Here is a 20,119-nt window from a genome sequence, read left to right on the forward strand (position 1 = left end):
TAAAGTTGTAAACCGAGATCATAAAATTCCTAGCAGACTTTTTATACCTTTTTTTTTTCCTTCTCCCCCTTACAAAAAATGACAATTCCATCTGCGGTGGATTAAACCCAGATTTCTAGGGGGGTAAAGATAGGGGGTAGGTGGGGGGTGGGGGGGGGGGGGTGTCTAATAAAAACGTATAATATTTTCAGTTCCCCCAGGGTAAAGCCTTTGTGATGAAGTGTGAGCGTGCCTTTGTAGGTTTTCTCCGCTTCCATAGCATCAGTGAAAAACAATGATTATCCTCTCAGGGCAGAATCAGAAACACATGCCTATCGCAGTGTGCGATCTATGTCAATAAGGTTTGCGTGGCTGTCAAGTGCGTGTAACTTGCATTAAGTCATCAGGGCTAAAGAATGGAAATGTGATGTGAGGCTATAAGCACTTGGGCCCAGAATTTGATCAAGGGCTTGGAAAATGAGCAGTGATCTGTATCGGCTCCTTACCTCCTGTAGTCACATTCTCTGTCCCTCCGCTGTATGTGGAATCTGCCTAAACCAGTGGTTTTCAACCTTTTTCATATCACGGTCCATTATTTATTCAGCATTTAAGCCACGGACCACCATTTGATGAGATTTAGACTCTCAGACCCAAAACTTAGAATATTGTGTTATCGTTGGATATGTTTTTGTCCACAATTCCATGCTGTATTGATGTTGGTACTATAGGAGAGATAACAGGCCAACGTTGATCAAAACAACAATTCTTTAGTTAAGTAATGCAAATGTTTAACAATAATTGAACTATTGAGAGCGTAAAATGGACCCATAAGGGTCCATTTGGTTTCATTTTACGCTCTCAAGAGTGTTTCTCAACCACTGGTTTAGAACCACTGGCCTAAACTCTTGGGATGAATATTTTAGTTTAGGTGAAAGTCTCAAATTCTACATACGTTTTCTATCATGATGGTAATCGTTTTTTTTACATAAATGTATGTCCAAACATTAGCTTGACAACATTTGTATCGTACAATGCTAGATGATTGCATTGATTCATTAATTTTATGTTTCTTTGTCTGTCTAATTCCTTCTACAGGGATGCTGGTGGTGATTGTGCTGTTGCTAATAGCCATTGTGGTGATTGGTGTGTGGCCTGTGTAGCTAAGCGGAAACGACGGTGAGCATGAAATTGATTCCGGAGCTGTACTGGAGCTCTTGTCGTTTGAGCACCGAGTATGCCAGAGAGCACCTACGGGGGGAGAACGCTGGATTAAAACCTTCACACCTGGCAGCACAGGGACTTATTTCTGTTACTCACAAACTCTTCGAATCATCTCACCTCTTGCATTTTCTGTTTTCTTGCCGTTGCTCTCCACTGAAAAACAAAGGTCTCTCTAATCGCGCCTTTCCACTGCTAGCTTCTGGCTCGACTCGACTCTTTGTTTAAAAAGTACCTGGTACTTTTTTTGGTATCACCTCAGTCAAGGGTCCCAAGCGAGCTGAGGTGATACCAAAAGGTGGCGTGAAAACACTGCAGACTAGTGGTGGGAAAAAACGTTAATTTCAGTGAACGAACGATTTTGTTCACGTTCACGGCAATGATTCGTTCAAATGATTCGTTCACATTCTCGTTCAGTACCGCTATTTTATAGTGTAAAACACCATCGCTGGAGCGTTTTTTTTACGTTGCGCGTACAGCCCGACGTGTACGGGGGGAGGGGATGGGGGCATGCACGATAGCGTGAACGCAACAGTTTCAGAAAGTGAACAAGCTCGTTCACGTTCACGGCAATGAACTAGTTCTTTTGAACGAATCGATCATGAACGACACATCACTACTGCAGACTACTGTTTGGCCAGAGAGAATTGTCACTAGTGGCGTTACATCAGGATGGACTTCCCTATACTGCATGGAAGCTGCTGAAGAACTGTGAAAGAAATGTAACTTTATACTCAACTTCATTCCCCTTTGCCTTATGAGGCAAAGGGGAATGAAGTTGAGTTTTTTAAGGAACCAGTTGACAGCACAGTTATGTTTTTAATAAGGTGTTGGCTGGATAGTGGGCAGTGCTGACCCTACAATAGCATCTCCGTAGGGGAGTTTTTCTTTGTAAAAAGAAGAAAAACAGTGTACCGCTCGATTTAACTTATCCTGCAAATTATATGTCTACTTTTGAAGTTGTCAAATGTCTGTCTAGATAAATCAATCACACATCAAGTGGTTTTACTATTTAAAGGTATAATAAAGGTTTGGGATTATTTTGGAATATGTTTTTGCCTAGGTCGAGTGTTGATTTAACAGTAGGACCTCCCTCAAGTGGCGCTTTCCCTTCATAACTCTGTCCGTGGTCTAGTCTGAGACTCTGACTTAGTACTGTAATTCCACTAGCTTTGCAACGCTCACACACACATTTTACCCCTCGCATTACTGTAGCTGCCATAATGTTATCATTTGTCCTGGGATTTTATAATGTTTATAGAATAACACTCCGCCAAAACAAACATGGTCGCGTTGCTAACACGACTGTTTTCCTTCCTTGTAAATCAATTCAGCCCTAATGGATATGCTGTACTTTGTAATAAATAAGCAGTTAACAGCCCTTGGACTCCTGGCTGTCTGCGTTTGTCCACAATACACGCTCCTGAGGATTGAGGTGTTTTTGCGACATAATATTCAGCTGTTACTGTCCGTGTCCTGTGACAAGTCGGTCACCGCACTGGGCTCAATGCCTTGTGAGGACTACATCATTATTTCTTTATCTGAGATTTTGAAATGTTGTAAGGTACAGTGCTGATCGGTCGGTGGTGGTCTCATGTTCATGTCCCAGAAGTCTGGCTGTGTGCCTTAGTACTAACTCTATACATGAGACTGGTGATAGCAAGTGTTTGTGCGTGTGTCTGTGTCTGAATCACTCATTATTTTTTAAACAGACTTTTTAATCAGAGTAATGATTCCAAGCAAGCGAAACACACTTTTTTTCAATGTAACAAGAGTTTATTTCAACTGAAAATGAGAATTTAGTTCTACCAGGTTGGTGTGTTCAGTAGTTATTATTTCCTTCTTTTATGACAACCATCTAAACAACCACAAACGAGTAAAAAAAAAAAAAAGAAACAAATTGAAAAAGACATAATAAAATCCACAATGTCTCGTGTCATTAAATATATTCATATATAATAACCATAATATATTAGTACGCATCGTAAAACAACATTGCAAAAACTCTGCAATTGTGATAGCTAAACAACATTTACAATTCATAGTATGAACACAAAGTAACACTTTGACAGGTCTGTCGAGAGCGTCTGATCATGAAAGTTGTCAAACCGTTGCTCTGGAAACAGAGCTAAAATGTACACCGTGGGTTTACAGAAAGAGACGAGCATGTGATGAGATGTGACTACATGTTGTGCCAAACATTTACATGTAATGCAGTGTTCTATAGCAATGAACATTAACATGTAAATATACTATGTATAAATATGTGAATATCATCCACTGTATGTATTTTGTCTTTGCAAGAGACAGCTCAAAGTATCCTGGTGTGGGACTGCCGTTTCAATTTTTTGACTTATTTATTGGCCACAGATGCTCATAATCATCAATGTAATTCCTCAAAAAGAAACAGTGGATTACAATGAAACACAGATTAACTTGAGTTTTATTAGAAACCTTTTTGAATTATCATGAACTAGAAGTCATTTCAGTGCATCCAAAAAGAACTTTGAACAAGTTTTTGAGATATTGGAAGCAGAAAGTGGGCAGTTACTCTCGATGGGGCCAAAAACCAATGTCTGTGAAAAGTCATATCTAAGTCATATACATTAAACTGTCTTGTGAAAATACTGAAATTGCTGTTTTAGAGTTAGATTTTTTTTTAATAAAGGCCTTAGTTTTCAGCCCCACTGATTTCCACTCCTTGCTAACAACTTCTCACAAAGCCTGCTTCTACTACTGTAATTCAAAAACCAATATGCTGGTTCAGGTTTGTGATATGCTGAGGAATTCTAAACCTTTTGGGGGAGGTTCGATCAGTCAGAAATGAATTTGAGATGTACTTTGAATTAATGTCCTTCAGCAAAGCATAGTGCAGAGAATTAACGTGACGTCTCAATAGGGGACTGCAGCTGTCGAGTGCTCATACAGCGCCCTTCAGTGAAAGTACAACCATGCATTGTGTGCACAATGAAGTCTTAATAGGTCATGGTTGGCGTGGCATAGCTGTTCTCTACCATCCCAAGAGTAGGTACACTAACCTCTAAAATCACGCCAAAGGTTTAAGGGACCCTGTTCGGTGACCATAGTTAACATTAGTACTCTTGGAAGCTCGACGGGCTAGTTTAAGGAGAACGAAGAGGATTTGAAAACAACTCGCCCTGCACCTTACGTATTAAGTACCTTTTTGTCCATTTTAAAGGAACAGTGAAAGAGAAGTACATTTTTTCTGCTGTACGATTATTTCTGTTGCCTCGTTCGGTAAGCAAATTCTCTCTTTTTTTTAACTGCCCTTGGTCCTTGCTTCCTAAAACAATACATAGATGTTAACTGTTATCTTATCTAAAATCCTCTTCTCTAAAAAAAAAAAAGAAAACTGCCTATGCAGATGTAGTGGTCAGTAGCCAACCCCAGTTTAGTACATTAGAAGAAGGCATAGATCAATTACAAATATATTTTACATTCTAATAATTTTTAATTTGTGTTTTCTTACAAAAAAATACATACTAACAGATCATAGAGGGCAACATTTACACCATGCTTTCATTCTGTAAAAAAAATGCTATGCAGGGTGTGAGAATACTTTTTCTAAGAGACAAATCGCAGAAATGCGTATATTGTTGGTCTTCAAATATATGCAAGTTAGAAGTGTTGTTTCATGCGATCAAAGTACAAAATGTATTCTGGCCTCATTTAATGTCAATGTTTTATCCTGTATGTTGTACATCATGTACTGTCTCAGGTCTTTCTTTTTCAGCTCAGATTATTTTGGTCTCGTAATATTTATGGTTGAATAAATGACTTAAAAAATATATGATCAAGTATAAAAAAATTGAAATAATACAGAGTCATTTAGCAATACACTATAATTTACTTGTATGTTTTCTGACTGAAATAGAGTGGTGAATTTGAGTTTGTATTGTGAATTGAATTCACCATTGTCATGACAAGATTAAGACCTTCTGCAGTTGCAATTTGTCATCTTAAAGAAAACTCAGCAAAATAATAAAAATATACTATTTTCAGCAGCACCTGTTAGTGAATCGAACATTGCAGCTTTGTTTAGGAGGCATTGGCATGCAGGGTGATCTGTACAATAATGTATTAAAATAAAGACATTAAAGAATTAATTAAAAAAAAGATTTACAAAGGCAAATCAGGGGAAAAGGTAAATTGATATTGATGAGTCAATGCCATTTTAATCCTTTGTGCGATTACCAAAAATGTCCATAGTTTTTGGTCCCTTGCAAATTTAAATCTGATCAAATCCTGACACAAAACTGTAGGATGTGATCCCTATGTGGTCCCTATGACTGTACCTAGATATTCTACACAGCCTTCTGACAGGGGCAAAGGCAGCTTATTATTTGTTAAAAAGAAAGCTGTGCATTTCTGACACTTCGAAATAATATTATTTTATGGCACTTTTTTATTAAAAAGAGCAAATGTTGTATATTGTTAATGGAAGAAGAATTCTTCCGTAATATGAGCAGTGAGGGTTTTTTATGGGAAAAAAAATATGCTCAGAAAGTGAAACCTACGGAGGCAAAATTGCAGTGGTCATTCAGTGGCTTTATCTGTATCATTTCTTTTGTACCAGCAGAGGATATTCATTCAATCGGAGCATAAAATATATTGGATTCATTGAGATATTAAAAAGATGAACACAAACAACTTTATATATACTGGTAAGAGGTGCAAAGTCGGCAAATCCACTAGAGATAAATCTCAAAGGAAAATAACCTGTGAAACCAAATCTGCAAGGTGAGCTCCTTCAACAAAAGTTCACAAAAAAAATAAAAAATCATCCTAAATAGTTCTCTTCATGCTTCTACACGAAAAAGCAGCAACATACACAGTCTCTTTTCTGTCCATATTCTTTCTTTCACTTTTTTGTTATGACCCAACTCCTCTTCTCTTATGTGTTCCTTTTTTCTTTCTCTGACGTCCTCCCTCCTTCCCGCTTTCTCTCTCTCCTCTCCGCCTTACGGCTTCTTGCACTTGCCTTTCTTCTCGCGTTGCTGGAACTTCCTGAGCCTGCGGGCCCATGTGTCCCTCCACTGGATTACCAGGCTGCCTTTGTCTGCCACCACTCCGCTCTGCCCGGGGGAATCTTCGTCATTCCCCAGCAGTAGGTACTTCTTCCCGGGCTTGATCTTGGGACACTTGCAGGCCACGTCCTTGGCGCGGACCCACAGGAACTGGTCCCCGCGGCGTATACGGCTTTCGCCCTGCTTGTAGACGGAGATGATGTTGACGGTGAACTTCCACCACTCGCCGGCCTTGTCGGCCTTCAGAATGTGCACCTGGACAGCTGTGGAAGTAGAGAGGGAATAGAGGGGTATTGTTATTAGGACGGCAACTAGCATTAACTCTTGCATCCCTAATTGTTATTGATTGAAAAGAACTGAAGGAATACTGATGAGATTGAAGAGTATTGTTATTATGGTGCCATTTCTTTCTCACTGAAATGTGCTCTTTTAGAGCCTTTTCAATATCTGTGCCCCAGAGATGAATTAAGGGACTATCCCTTCCTGTCCTGTTGGCACACACAGCATGTCTACAGTTCTTATCCTGTAGTTCACTCCTTCCTGCCGTCTTGACCTATAACCCATCTGAAAATATTTTGCGGCAGGGCCAGAGATCCCCCTACAAGACGTGTGTTGTTAAAATGTTTCAAAAATTATTTATCAAGATTCTTTCAAGATCTTTTTGAAAATATCCGATGTATAGGGTTAAAGTGGTCAAACTGATTTTGAAGCTATATTAACACATTTTGCTGGGGACCCCCTGGAGCCCCCTCAAGGTCCCCGGACGCGACTTTGAGAACCATTGCTTTAAACCACTCATCTCCAAGGACTTGCTACTGTGGACATGTGAAAAGTTTTCTTTTTGAAATACAATGTGTAGTTTCCATTGCATTACAGTTTTTAGCATCTCTATAATGTAGTGTCCTACATTCTTTTGCACCAACGTATGTGAACATTATGCTAATTGTATCTTTCGCAGCAAGTACAGTAAGACCATACATCCTCAAATGCTGCATCAGCATTTCACTGTGATTTGTAACCACTAGTTGGCAGCTTCAGCTTAACTATTATGTCAAGATAATACATTATTCATGGAACAATTTATACAGCCCAGATCATCCAGCTCTGACCCGCTGCTCTGTTTGAACTGACCATCTCTCTTGAAAGCCTTTAGCCCAGAGATTGCCTGTCTTCCAGTGCCCTCTACAAATGGAATAATCACTAGCTTTAGTGTCCCATTAGCTTCTAGTTGGAACAAAGACTATCTTTGAGCCAAAGTGCTTTTGAAAGGTCTATTGGCTCTGCAGTATCGTTGAATAAAAATAGGCCTATTTTCTAGCTTGAGGTCAGGATTGCCAAAACGGGTCAGATTTGCTGCCCAAATTTGTAATATTAGCTTTGACATAATAGTATACCAATGATGCATACCAAACTGAACCAATTTCAAGTATTAGTGTGTCCTCAGAAGGAAATGGCTGTATGGCAGTGCAGACTGTTAAAGTTGTGAGACACCCTGACATACTGAAGAGTTGATTTTGACAGCAAATTTTGATTAAGTTTTAGTCAGTCTTTTGAATCAAATTCCATTTAGTTTTAGTCATACTTTAGTCATCTGACATTTTTTACTGTTAGTCAAGTTTTAGTTGACTAAATATAAAATAATAGTCGACTAAATCTACAGTTGATTTAAAAAAATGTACTGTACTAAAATGTATTTTGGCAGGCCTTGATGACGTCGTAATGGCTGATTTTATTGCATGCTGAAAATAGCCGATCTACAAGCTCACAACGCGTTGCAGCGCGACGTGCAACACCTGTTTATATTTGTTGACGAAATTGTCAATATATTTAGTCATCATAGCTTAGTTTTTATTTAGTTTTTATTTAGTTTTCGTCAGTGAAAAAAGGTAGTCGACGAACATTTTTCGTCATAGTTTTATTCGACGAAATCAACACAGCTCTGACATCACGTGATGCATAGATGAAAAAATGCGCTTCTCAATTATTCGATTAATTGGTAGAATAATTGCTAAGAAAATAATGGACATTTGCAGCCCTAATAGTCATCCCTGACTCATCCAAGGTATGAGACTCTGCAAGAGATGGATGTGGCTTAAATGGTATTTTTCAAACCCCAACATCAGTTTCACCACACATGATGCCAGTGTAGATTGGGCTGTTAAGACTTGCATCTTTTACGTACCCATCCTGCTATTATTGTCCATTAAAACATTATGTCTTATGCCTCCCTTGCCCTGAAATCATTTTTGTGAACGGTTTTTATGTCACCATGGTAAGAGGGGTAGATGGGAGTCCTTAATGGCAACACAATGCTACTGTTGGCTGATTGGGCATTTGACCTAATGGTGAACTCTGCCCTCCATCACCCTGCCTCTACCACCTGTCACCACCGGAAGGCGCTCTTCTCTCTGTTTGTGTTTGGCTACAACAGATACATTGCCTAACATTGGCTGTGTCTGGTCTGCAAATACTGAATAGCCTTTTGTGATACTTGGTTCTGTTGAGCAAGAGTAGTTATCCTTATGACTACATTTGAGACAGAACCCCCTAACCCCCTTAACCACAAAGGCACACAAACACTCCCACCCGCTGCATTTCTTTCAATGATTTTGTCTTTATACCCAACCGCAGTAGCTTGTAGCATCACTGTGCTACGCAGCGTGGAGCCCAGCTCTCCTGCTGCTCCATTCAAAACAACCATAAACTACCACTTTATCCAGCCACGCTAAATTATGTTAGTTCATGTATCACTGTCTATGTGCCTGTGTGTGGCATTGGCTTTAGGATACGTTGGCATTGGTCTGGTTTGTATCTAACAAAACATTCCTGCAGACTATTGTTTAGTACTGTAGCTATTTAAATGGGCCCTTTTCTGGTTCTCATCATGTACATGTTGACTATAAAAACCCCTGGTGTGAGAGAAAGTGGATTAGCCCTTGCTCACAGGAGTTCTAACATGGCAGTTCAAACTGCTGGGGAGCAATGGATTAGGGGCATCATTACAGTAACCAGATTATAAAAATATCAGGTTACAGTTGAGTTAGAAGCTGGAACAAATTACGGTATTATTTTAGGAGCCAATTGTTGACACCAAATGTCGTTTTGATGACTATCCTCTTTATGCCTGATTTCTACATGGTTGCACGCCAATGTCACACACTGAAAATAGCCGATCTACAATCTCACACGTGTTGTGAGCCTGTTGTTTGTTTTTTATCCCACGATTTTGTAACCCATTTTTTCACCCAGTGCCAACAATTGCCTATGTAATCCTGGGCGCTACTCTCCCTCTGCCAGGGATGACCCCCCTGAGCCTGTATTTGGCCATTTTCAGTGCACAATCGAGTATAGAACAAGCCTTTACTGTTACAGAGGCCAGTTCAGTGAGTGACACACCTATCGGAGACCTTGCTCCAAGGCTTAGCAACGTAACTGTTTGACTCCATTGTATTTGTCACTCACACACACCCAAATACACTCGCAAGTACAGACTCAAACATTCATTGCTGCTAAGGAGGACAGATTCTTGTTCAGGGAAGGTGCTGGGTTGGGTTAATCACTCATCAACACCAGCAGAATTCCCGTATACATACATTTCAACCTGGCCACCACATGCTACATCAGCAGAAGCAGGGAACCCCACCCACCCACTCATAGTGGGAGGTGTGTATGGGGGTAGATGGAATATACTCAGTACAGTGTTGAGTGATATTCTCTCTTGCTTGACAGGACGTCCCGATGACACTGTCTCACTTTCTTATTGTTTTTCTAACTCTTCACACTCCTATGGATGTCGACTGTGGTTTTGCTTAGAATAGACTGTGTGTGTAAGCAAGCAGTGCAGTGGTGATGGGACATTACCCACTTAACTCAGCTTATGTGGGAGTTCTTCCACGTACAGTATGAGCCATTCCCTTATACACTCATCATCAGGAATGTTTCATCAGGGTTTTGGGCGGCTGTAGTTTAGTGGGTGGGGAGGCCCAAACCTTTTCTACGCGTCAAAGTGTCCCTGAGCAAGGCACTCGACCGACACTCGCCTGAGCGCTCATCATGACCGCCTGCGCAGCCATCAGCTGGGTGAAGCTGTAACTACATTTATCCTGCAGCATTAATAAATGTCTACATAAGAAATTGTATTATATTTTTCTTTATCAACTTTTTCAATCGTTTTATTAAAGGGATAGTTCACCCCCAAAAAAATATTTTTCCTAAGGCTTAGGAATGCGACAAAAACTAAAAAATATCCATGAATTCAAATCTCCATGGGGTGACTAATCAATAGAAAAAAAGTCATTTTGGGGGTGAACTATCCCTTTTAACATTTTTCCCCCAATTTAGTCATTTGCCAGTTCCCCACGCAGCCAACCCCTACTGGTTGGTCTTGGAGAGGGTTGTAACAACCACGTGTTTCTTCCTGTTCACATGGAGTCAACCACTTATTTTACTCCACAGTGAGGAGTTTCACTGAGAGGCTGTTAACACACTGGTTCCCAATGCCGGGTTTCGGAAACCACCAGGGGTCCAAATGGGACCCTTACGGGTCTGTGACTCTGAGAGTAAAACAAATGATACACTCTCAGCGTTAAATGAACAAAGATGATTTTATCAGTGTAGATTGGACCCTGTAAGGGACCATTTTAGACCGCTGGTGATCCCCAAGTGCTGTAAGGCGTGCAGAGGAACACGCTATGCTCAATGCAGAACAGGCCCGCTGACCAACCTGTAGGAGTCAGTGCAGTGACAGAAAACGCCCTCTTCTTGCCGGCTTCCCACCCACAAATATGGTCAAAATGTGTTTGTTAATTTAGTTAGTTAGTTAGTTTGTGAATTTTAATTCCTCCACGGTGCCCCAGTGGAGGAATCAAACCCTAGTCTCCACAGTGGTGGGCAGGTACTTTACCCCTGCACCACCCCCACCGACACCCCTTCAGGGTTTTTGTTAGCCTTGGATCGAGGCTATCATAGATGTATTTTATCGAGTCTGACTTTTCCTTTCGTATATAAGATAGTCTTGGGCTCCCCCCCCCCCAATTGTCACTGGACATCCATAATTCAGGATTGAAATACCCTGTGACCGGCTTCCAAACTAAAACCAAACCAAAATAAATGCATTTTCCGTTTTGTTAAAGGACGTGTGTATTTTTATACACATTAAGTAGGGAGGGTTGTTGGGGTGGAAGGTTAGGGGTGTGTGGGAGAGGAGGAGGTGTTGAAGTCGACCCCCTAACTCCCTAAATCCAAACAGAACAATGGGCCGGCCTGTCAGTCAAGCTGCTGAGGTATGCTGCAGGATGCTGGTGCTTTGGTTGACCGGTTCAACAGAGCCTATAACTTCAATCACGGAAGAGGAGGGGGATGGAGGGATCGGAGAAGGAGGGATGGAAGAGGGGAGAGGTCACACGTCTCATCCACACCTTGAATGGACCACAGTGGACGGACGCTCACAGGAATGCTATGGGGAATGAATTGGTTTTGTGCGTGTGTGTGTGTGTGTGTGTGTGTGTGTGTGTGTGTGTGTGTGTGTGTGTGTGTGTGTGTGTGTGTGTGTGTGTGTGTGTGTGTGTGTGTGTGTGTGTGTGTGTGTGTGTGTGTGTGTGTGTGTGTGTGTGTGTGTGTGTGTGTGTGTGTGTGAGTCAGTGGGGGGGCTTAATGAGGACCTCTTGGAGATCACCTACTGTCTGTCACACTGACTTTACCTTATCCGCTTTGGTCCTAAACGCCCGCTGGGCTGTCAATCAAGGAGATACCCCACTCCTCTGCCTATAAGTCCCCCCCCCACCCGCCCCCATCACTCTGTTTGATGCTTTGTCTCTGTCCAAGGAAAGCCGGAGTAAGCTGTCAGTACGAACGCTTCTACTGAAAACTATATAGATACCATACTAAAGACTGCAGCAACACGCTGGGTTAGACTGGACATGGTAGAAGATGGATGAATCATTAGAAATTAACTTTTTTGTTTGTTTGTAATATAATGCATACATAGATTCAAGTGGACATGTCCATTTTGTAATTATTTGAAGTTTGGAGAGTATTCTAATTCTACCTAGTCAGTGTACTATTGTCTGTAATGTTTGGCCTGTTGAGAAGGGTATCTCCTCATAGCTTAGCAGGATACTCATTAGAGCAGGGGTTCCCAAACCTTTCAGTTCAAGACCCAAAAGAGAACATTTAAAATGACTAAAATACATTATGAATTAACCACTTAAGCCCTATTTCATGACCAATGAAAATAGCAGATCTACAAGCTCAGCAGCTCGTTGTGAGCTTGCAAATCTGCTATCTTTGACATATAAAAAAAAAAGAAAAACAGGAATTTGATTTAGAGATTTAGGAAGAATTGTGATTATTATTTTTTTGATTGATTGGGAACCACTACTTTTATAGCTGTCATCATTAAATAAGTCTCCTCATAATTTATTCATCTAAACATATTTCAAACTATCCTTCCTGTCACAACTTTACAAAACCTGCTGAATTCTTTTTCTTCAGCTTCAGCACAACGATCAGAAATGTAAATCAGCATAGTGCATTTCTTCACTCACCATAGTCTTTCTTGCAATATTTCTTCATGTTGATCTTCAGTTTGCCCTTGGAGGCCTTGCAGTAGGATTCACAGTCTGTGAGAAGGAGAGGTTGGAGAGGGGGGTGTAAGAGAAGAGATAGTTGATAAGGTGAATAGAGCAGGTGGGGAGAAGACAATCAGAGGGATATTGTGAAATGTGTTTCAGAGCACGATAATGCCTGATTTATAAATAGTTGCCCGCCAGTGTCTCGCACAATAATAGCTGATCTACAAGCGCACAACGTGTCACAGCGCGCCGACACATTGTGAGCTTGTAGATAGGCTATTTTCGGTGTGAGACACCAGCGTGCAACTATGTATATAAATCACCCTTAATAGTTATAGCAGCACGGCTCTTGAACAATCTTTCGGCTGCCCGGGCTGATACGCATCTGTCTGGTCCCATTGTTTTGTCCGATAGGAATTGTTGCACGGCCGCATTACGATGACTACAGCCCTATAGAAAAGAGCAGACAATAGGTGTGTGTGTGTGTGTGTGTGTGTGTGTGTGTGTGTGCATACATGTGCGTGGGTGCGTGCGTGCTGTTTGCTGTGGGGGTGTAGCTCTCCTTAAGACCCCCTGACCCTGTCTACAACCCCTGTCCCTGCACTGAGCTCATGGTACCACCAAGAGGTTTTGAGAACCATACAAATTACCTACCCACCCACCCACAGCTTATACCACCCCCATCCATCCATCCAACCCACCCATCCACCCACCCACCACCCATTCCATGTCAACGTTGCACTGTGGGACTGATTAAGGCCTATATACTATCCCCCACTAGCACTACATCCAGCCCTCCCCTCTCTTGTCAAATCAGTGCCTCCAAAAAAAAAAGAAAAACAGGATTCCTTTAAGGCCCCTCCAAGGGCTGTGTCAAGCTTTTTAGCATTTATTGCCGTGCGGAAAAGGGGGCAAGCGGGGCAGGGGTTGGCAAACTACGATGTGCTGATGTGCTGGGGGGGGGGGGGGGGGGGGGTCACTGACACACAAAGGGAGGTCAGGAAAGAAAAAATTAGCCATCCATGAAGCGTCACGCAGAGGGGGGGGGGGGGGTGTCCACTCCGTGGGCATGAACAAATAAATACCTCACGCAGGCACAAGTTTTGCTCAAATTACTTGTCTGGCCTTCTGCTGTAAGTCTAGAGAGTCACGGAAAGGTGCTTTGCTCAACATACATCAGTGCATGCACATGTGCACGTGTATACCGTAAGAATGCACGGCACGCACATGCATGGACACACATAACTGTACTGTACAAGCAGTGTTGCCGGATTCTGTGAGAATCCGGCAACGATGCGACGCGTTGTGAGCTTGTAGATCTGCTATTTTCAAATAAAATCTTGCGGGGAAATTATAATAAGCTGATCTGGCAACCCTGTGTACAAGATGCCTGGGCAAAAACAGTTATCTTTCAAGATAGTTCAATAACCTCATAAGTCGTCATATCATTTGCCAGACGAGATAAATCTTCTGTTTTATGTGTTTTTATTGATATTGCAAACCATTCTTGCCAAGGTCCGGCGCGCACGTACACACACACACACACACACACACACACACACAAACGTTTGTGTTCACCAGATCCATGTACTGTGCGTGTGCCATTTCATTTTTTATGATGGATTATGGGGATGTGCAGTTGACTGCAGTTTATCCCTAGCACCACTTTACTGGTTTTAACCCCTGCAACCCTGAAAGCTTAAAGGGCTTCAGCGACTGCCCTAACTTGTGCTCTGCTGTCACAGTGCCAGCCGTGGCTCTCACAGAGTGAGTCAGTGTGTGTGTGTGTGTGTGTGTGACGTGAGGCAAGCATCGTGGAGGAAAAATACAAATCTTTCCCTAGCGTTCGCCCCCACAAATTGGATCTAAGGCACTGTTTATTTAATTTTGTATTTTGACAAATTAGGCTCTATATACTTCTACATAAGCTGTGAGCTTATAGACCACCATCGTTTTATTTTAATATTGTTTTGTCATTTTTTGATTGTTTGAAGCAATGTTTGAAATCTTTTGACATTTTATGGAAAACATTTTTATCGAAAACTTTTGCCTATAATAATGAAATGCCCAAAATAGGGACACCAGGTTGAAAGTGAGAAAGAACGCTAAGAAGGAAGTACTGCTGGATGTCGTGTAGCCTATAGAGCGAGTGGAGAGGGATGATCCTGTGATAGAAGGAAAATTGAAGCTTTCAGTCAGCGTGAATATGAACAAACTTCATTGTTGTGAGCAGATCTCCGCTCCATGCCTTTAGTCTCCTTTCATGCTGTGTGTGAATGAGGGTTGCCCGGGGAACACCGCGACAAGGAAAAATGCACCCGAAAAAAGGGAGGCAGGCTGGAGAATGGATACTAGTAGAGAGATGCAAAGGCATGGAAGGGTTCATAGAAAAAGAAGAGTCGGTTTAGAAAGGGGTGTGACGAGGAACAGAGGAGAGGATGATATCAAGTAAAAAAAACTACAAACATTAGCCAAAAAAGGCCAAAGCTGGTGCCGACGGTAAAGTAAATGAAACGAAGGACTATATGTATCTGCTGTGTCTGATTACCATGTAAATAACAGAGGAGGGGGCATCGGGGAAAGGCGCCTTTGTTTTCTCATAACCCCCCCTTGATGCCATAGTAATACTCCCTTTTGATAGCCTCTCGTTCCCCATTAGTGTACCCCTGAGACAGCAGCCCAGGGTCCTGCTGAGAGTACCCCGAAGATCTCCATTTAGGACACGGCGGTCCCCTACCGCGAGGACAAATGTTCCCTTTGTGCGCACAGGGCTACAAGCAGGGGAAGTGGGGACGGCGTTGTATCTCTGGAGCTGAAAGTGTGCTTTGCATATTCCACAAGTAGATGTAGTTACCGGTGTTTTTTGTGTGGTGTTATTTCAGAGGTTTGAGAAGAAGTAACTGAGAGGTGGACCTTTGCCTCCCCGTATCAAAGTAGTCCTACACAGCCATTTGAAGCTTTAATCGTTTCCACTTGAGATGCGTACGGTACCGCTGCCGCGTAACCGCCTCCACTCTACGATAGAGTGCAGAACTTTTTTCTTTATAAGCAATCTTAAGCAGTGTGTGTTGAACTATAGGCCTGTGTTTTAAGTTGAATAGAGACAACAAAAAGCTACCAGATTCCTGGCGTCAGGTTTATTGACTTTTTGTGTTTATTTATAACGCATACAATCTATCAAATTCTGAAGTGGGTTTTAATTTCCCTTTACTTTCTCTCATTTATTCTTTATTTATGATTTCTTATCAGGTAAAATAAAGAGGTAGAATTATCTTTTAGTCATGCCATAGATGGCAAGGAGTTTGCTTCAACAGCGAAAACTTGACAGAGTAGGGTTTCTTCCTACAGTAAGATAAATGTGTTCACAAATCAAAGGGCAACTTTCCTCTACGTTAGAGCAATAGGCAGGATCACTGATGCCTCTCCTGTTATTACTGGCCAGACGTGAAGCCGACAGAGAGGCGGCAGCAGGGCAACTGGTACGAGGAGGTGTGAATATGGAGCCCAGGAGGAGGGCTTTTTCCTTGCTGAACCAGACTGATTGAGAAACAAATTGCAGCAAATAAAGCATGTAATTAGATTAGAGAGCCCAGTGTGCCGCTCTACTGTGCTCTGTACTGTTCTTGTTCTGTTCTCCTGTGCCCTGGGCTGCTGGGACGAGAGCGCTGTATCTGGGCCTTGTCCAGCAGAGAGAAAGGGAGAGGAAACGAGAGAGAGAGAGAGAGAGAGAGAGAGAGGTACTAGAGTATAGTCCCACCACCCCCTTCTCTCTCACTCCCTCTGGTTGCATTGTATTGAGTGAAAAGGAGGTTTGTTTTCAATCCGCGGGGATAAAAAAAGGCTGAGTAGTGGAGCGGCCGACCAGAGCATGACTGCGTACGATGATGTATGACCTGATGTGCTGGGGGAGGTTATGTGGCTTTGGGTGGTATGGCACCAGTCCTCCGTTGGCTGGGTTCACCTCCCATTACTGTAACTGATGAGTTTCAGCGGAGAGACATTGGACACTCCTGCTGACTATTACCAACCCATAGACACACGGAGCAGAGAGAGAGAGGAGGTGAAGAACTGCCAAGAGCTGTGTGAACGCCAGGAAGTAAATCAAATGCAAACGCTTTCTTCTATCAGTGATGAAAACTCTGTACAGTGATGTTTTTTTAAATTCTTTCTTTCTGAAAATTCTCTGTCTCTTTCTCTTCATTTATAATTTCTCTTAATTTCTCTCTCTCTCTCTCTCTCTCTCTCTCTCTCTCTCTCTCTCTCTCTCTCTCTCTCTCTCTCTCTCTAGTCACACTAACTTCAAGATGGGCCACAAAACTCACTGGATGACATGGCGCTGACGCATGATTTATACATCGCGTCTTGCACTGAAAATAGCCGATCTGCAAGCTCGCGGCGCGTCGCAGCGCAACACGTTGTGAGCTTGTAGATCGACAATGTTTTTGGTGTGGAACAGCGGCACACGTCCAAGTATGAATCCGGCTTGAAGCACAGAGGAGGCACCGCCGGCTTCTAAAAAACAGGGCGTGTGGAGCGAGACTCGCGTCCAAATAATTCTAAGGAAGGAAGGAGGGGTCCCACCGCGAATTCTGATCACTTCCAGGCCCAGACAGACACACACACACACACACACACACACACACACACACACACACACATAACGTTTGCTCGCACCCACACACACACACTCACGCTCACATACACACACACACACACACACACACACACACACTCTCACTCACACTCACACACACACACAGACACAACAGAGGCTTATCATCCACATCATCGTCACCGCAGTCCCTCCCCATTATCATTAGTTATTCCTGCGGTCTGTATACATCCTGACTGGGCAGGCCGACCAGCGCAGGTCATCGGTGGTTAATCCCCACATTGCGTTACCATGCAGACATCTCTGTCACGACCCGTGGGAGTGGCGACTCACACCATCCGTGACCTACCAGCACAATATGTGTTTTGTCTGGGCCGCGCCATCCAAGGTATTCGCCATGCATTCCAAGCCCTGTCTGTGTCCATGGGGCGGTCAGGGGGTTTTTGGGGAGGGAGGGGGTTCAATGCAAGAGACAAATTAATATCCACTCAGTTTGACCCCCCCCCCGAAACCCACCAGACCCTCCATTCACTCACCCCCCCGCCCCCCCCACCCCAACTGAGACACAGGGAGGCCACCTGCCTCACAGCTGTCGACCCCCCCCCCCCGTCATCTACACTCAATAATGTGGTTCAATCTGTTTTCTCATGCTTTTTTTATTTTACGATACATATTTTCTCTGTACGTCTCCGTTTCTTGGTTATAACATAATTTATACATCATTCTGTTCACTATTGCTTTATTGGAGGAAGACCATCCATGATCCCTCCCCTTAACTAACCTTCTGTTCTCCTGTTCTTATTCATATTCGTCTTCCCAACTGTCATCGTTGTCTTCTTTTCCCTTTTGTTCTTCTTCCTTTTATTCTAACCTTCATCATCATTGCCACCAGCATTATCATGGTCTTCTTCTAGATCTCTCCCAACCTCTCCGCTATCTCTCGCTTTACAGACATAGGACAGCCTGTTACTTTAGGCTGAGGAGAAGAATGCTCCAAGTATAGGACGATGCCCTGATAAGAGGACCAACATCTGTTTGCAATCCCATATTGGATGAGATCATAGCTGTTCAAATACCATGTTGTCTAGAGAGAGTTGGGTTTTTGCTCCGGGACCCTCTGAGGAGATCCAGTAATGTAATGTATGCATCCTCTGCATGGGCCTCAAGCCTGGGTGGTCCGTGGGGACCCCATAGCTGCCCCTAAAAATCTGACGTGACCCTTGATGTGTCCATCAAGGTGCTGCATGCACTTTGCATTCTGAGTGATGTCGGTCTTCTCCGGGCAAATGGCAGAGCTCTTGGTTGTGATTAGATTACTTATTGCTATAGCTGCATGGCCACTGTCATTACAGTTTCCCCATGAATGTTTACATTGGTTCAATGATATGGTTTAATCCAGTGGCTCTTAAACCTTTTCATGTCAAAGACCCCCAAATTGATATGTATTTGGCCGTGGACCCCCATCTGAAAATATTTTGTGCCAGGGACCCCCATAAGAGACAATTATTCCGGATTTCTCACAGTCTTTCATACTGTAGTTTTTTGAAAATAACAGATCTGTAAGCTCACAACGCGTCGTGATGAGACACGTTGTGTGCTTGTAGATCGACTATTTTCAAATAGCTAAAGTGAAAATTGTGCTTGAAGTGATTAAACTGATTTTGATACTGTATGTTTTGCTGGGGACCCCCTGGAACCCCCTTAAGAACCTCTGGGCATCCCAGGACCCCCCAAAAGAAGAACAGCACGTCACTCATAATGAAGTTTCTAATGTCTTCAGTAGTTACGAGAGTTGGATATTTTAATCACATGGCATAAAAAGGAATGCATACACTTTTAGGTCTGCTTTGCATTTGTTCATTTGCTTAAGGTGATAGGGCGACCGGGAGCATTCACTCAGTTACCAAGAATTCCCCCAGAAAGGCGGAGAAAATTTCCTACGCCCCAGAAAGTGGACACATTCCTGACAAGGAGGGTACAGAGAAACTCCAGATATTGTTACAGCACACCACCCACAGTGCAATATGAAGACAAAGCGTGAAACAGGGGGAGACGAAAAGGTTGGAGGAGAGAGAATAGAGATTGAAAGAGAATAGAAGGAGGTGGAGGAGAGTTGGGGACCAGCGGTTCCCTGACTGTGCTGTCAATCGGAGCTGTCAAGGAGGCATTAGAGACCTCAGAGAGTCGCACACAACAGCTGCAGGAGCTTCTTGCATGCTAGGTTTGCATGTGCACGCGGCCGAGCGCATGTGTGCGCGCGCACACACACACACACACACGCACTCTCTAGGCCTCCTGTGTTTACTTGGAAGGCACAGAGTGAAGTAGCTACCAGCTAGATGACTTAACTTTTTCCACCATGAGGCCAAAGGACCAAATATGCAACCTATGTTGCGCATTCCAGTGGAATTTGAGGAGTCACTTAGCCCATGTGGCATGTCTGATGTGTTAGTTTTTTGTCCTTTGTGTCAAAAACAGCATATCTAAATCTAAATAACTGACTTTCAAATACACAGAATCAGATTTTTTTTATGTCATTATTACATAATAAACTAAAAAAGAACTTTTGTCAACAAACGATTAGGGGGTAATTCTAGGTGGATTTGTCATACTGTATATGATGTATAGGTTATAAACGTTGCCAACCCAAACATCTTACTTCATACCAGCAATAAAAGAAAATGTGATGC

General features: G+C 42.7%; 2 protein-coding genes across 3 annotated transcripts in view; one reads left to right on the forward strand and one right to left on the reverse strand.

The window, feature by feature from the left end:
* Positions 1 to 3,856, forward strand: part of stx8 (syntaxin 8) — a 69,419-nt gene extending 65,563 nt beyond the window's left edge. Inside the window, exons 8-9 of one of the 2 annotated variants that reach the window (XR_014599945.1) lie at positions 1,075 to 1,500; positions 1,823 to 3,856. Coding sequence is in view for 1 of the 2 variants with exons in the window: in XM_084046301.1 (XP_083902427.1) it covers positions 1,075 to 1,139 (65 nt within the window). In the remaining variant the exon portion in view is untranslated. Of the gene's footprint in view, positions 1 to 1,074 lie in introns of both variants that reach the window. The other variant, XM_084046301.1, reaches the window with a different exon arrangement.
* Positions 3,857 to 3,979: 123 nt separating this feature from the next.
* Positions 3,980 to 20,119, reverse strand: part of ntn1a (netrin 1a) — a 77,218-nt gene continuing 61,078 nt past the window's right edge. Inside the window, exons 6-7 of the mRNA XM_084046254.1 lie at positions 12,791 to 12,865; positions 3,980 to 6,508 (exon numbers count right to left, since the gene is read on the reverse strand). Of these exons, the coding sequence (XP_083902380.1) occupies positions 6,180 to 6,508; positions 12,791 to 12,865 (404 nt within the window). The 3' untranslated portion in view covers positions 3,980 to 6,179. The remainder of the gene's footprint in view (positions 6,509 to 12,790; positions 12,866 to 20,119) is intronic.

The sequence above is a fragment of the Gymnoscopelus microlampas genome, assembly GCF_963454915.1.
Source record: "Gymnoscopelus microlampas genome assembly, chromosome: 2".
Lineage (NCBI taxonomy): Eukaryota > Metazoa > Chordata > Actinopteri > Myctophiformes > Myctophidae > Gymnoscopelus > Gymnoscopelus microlampas.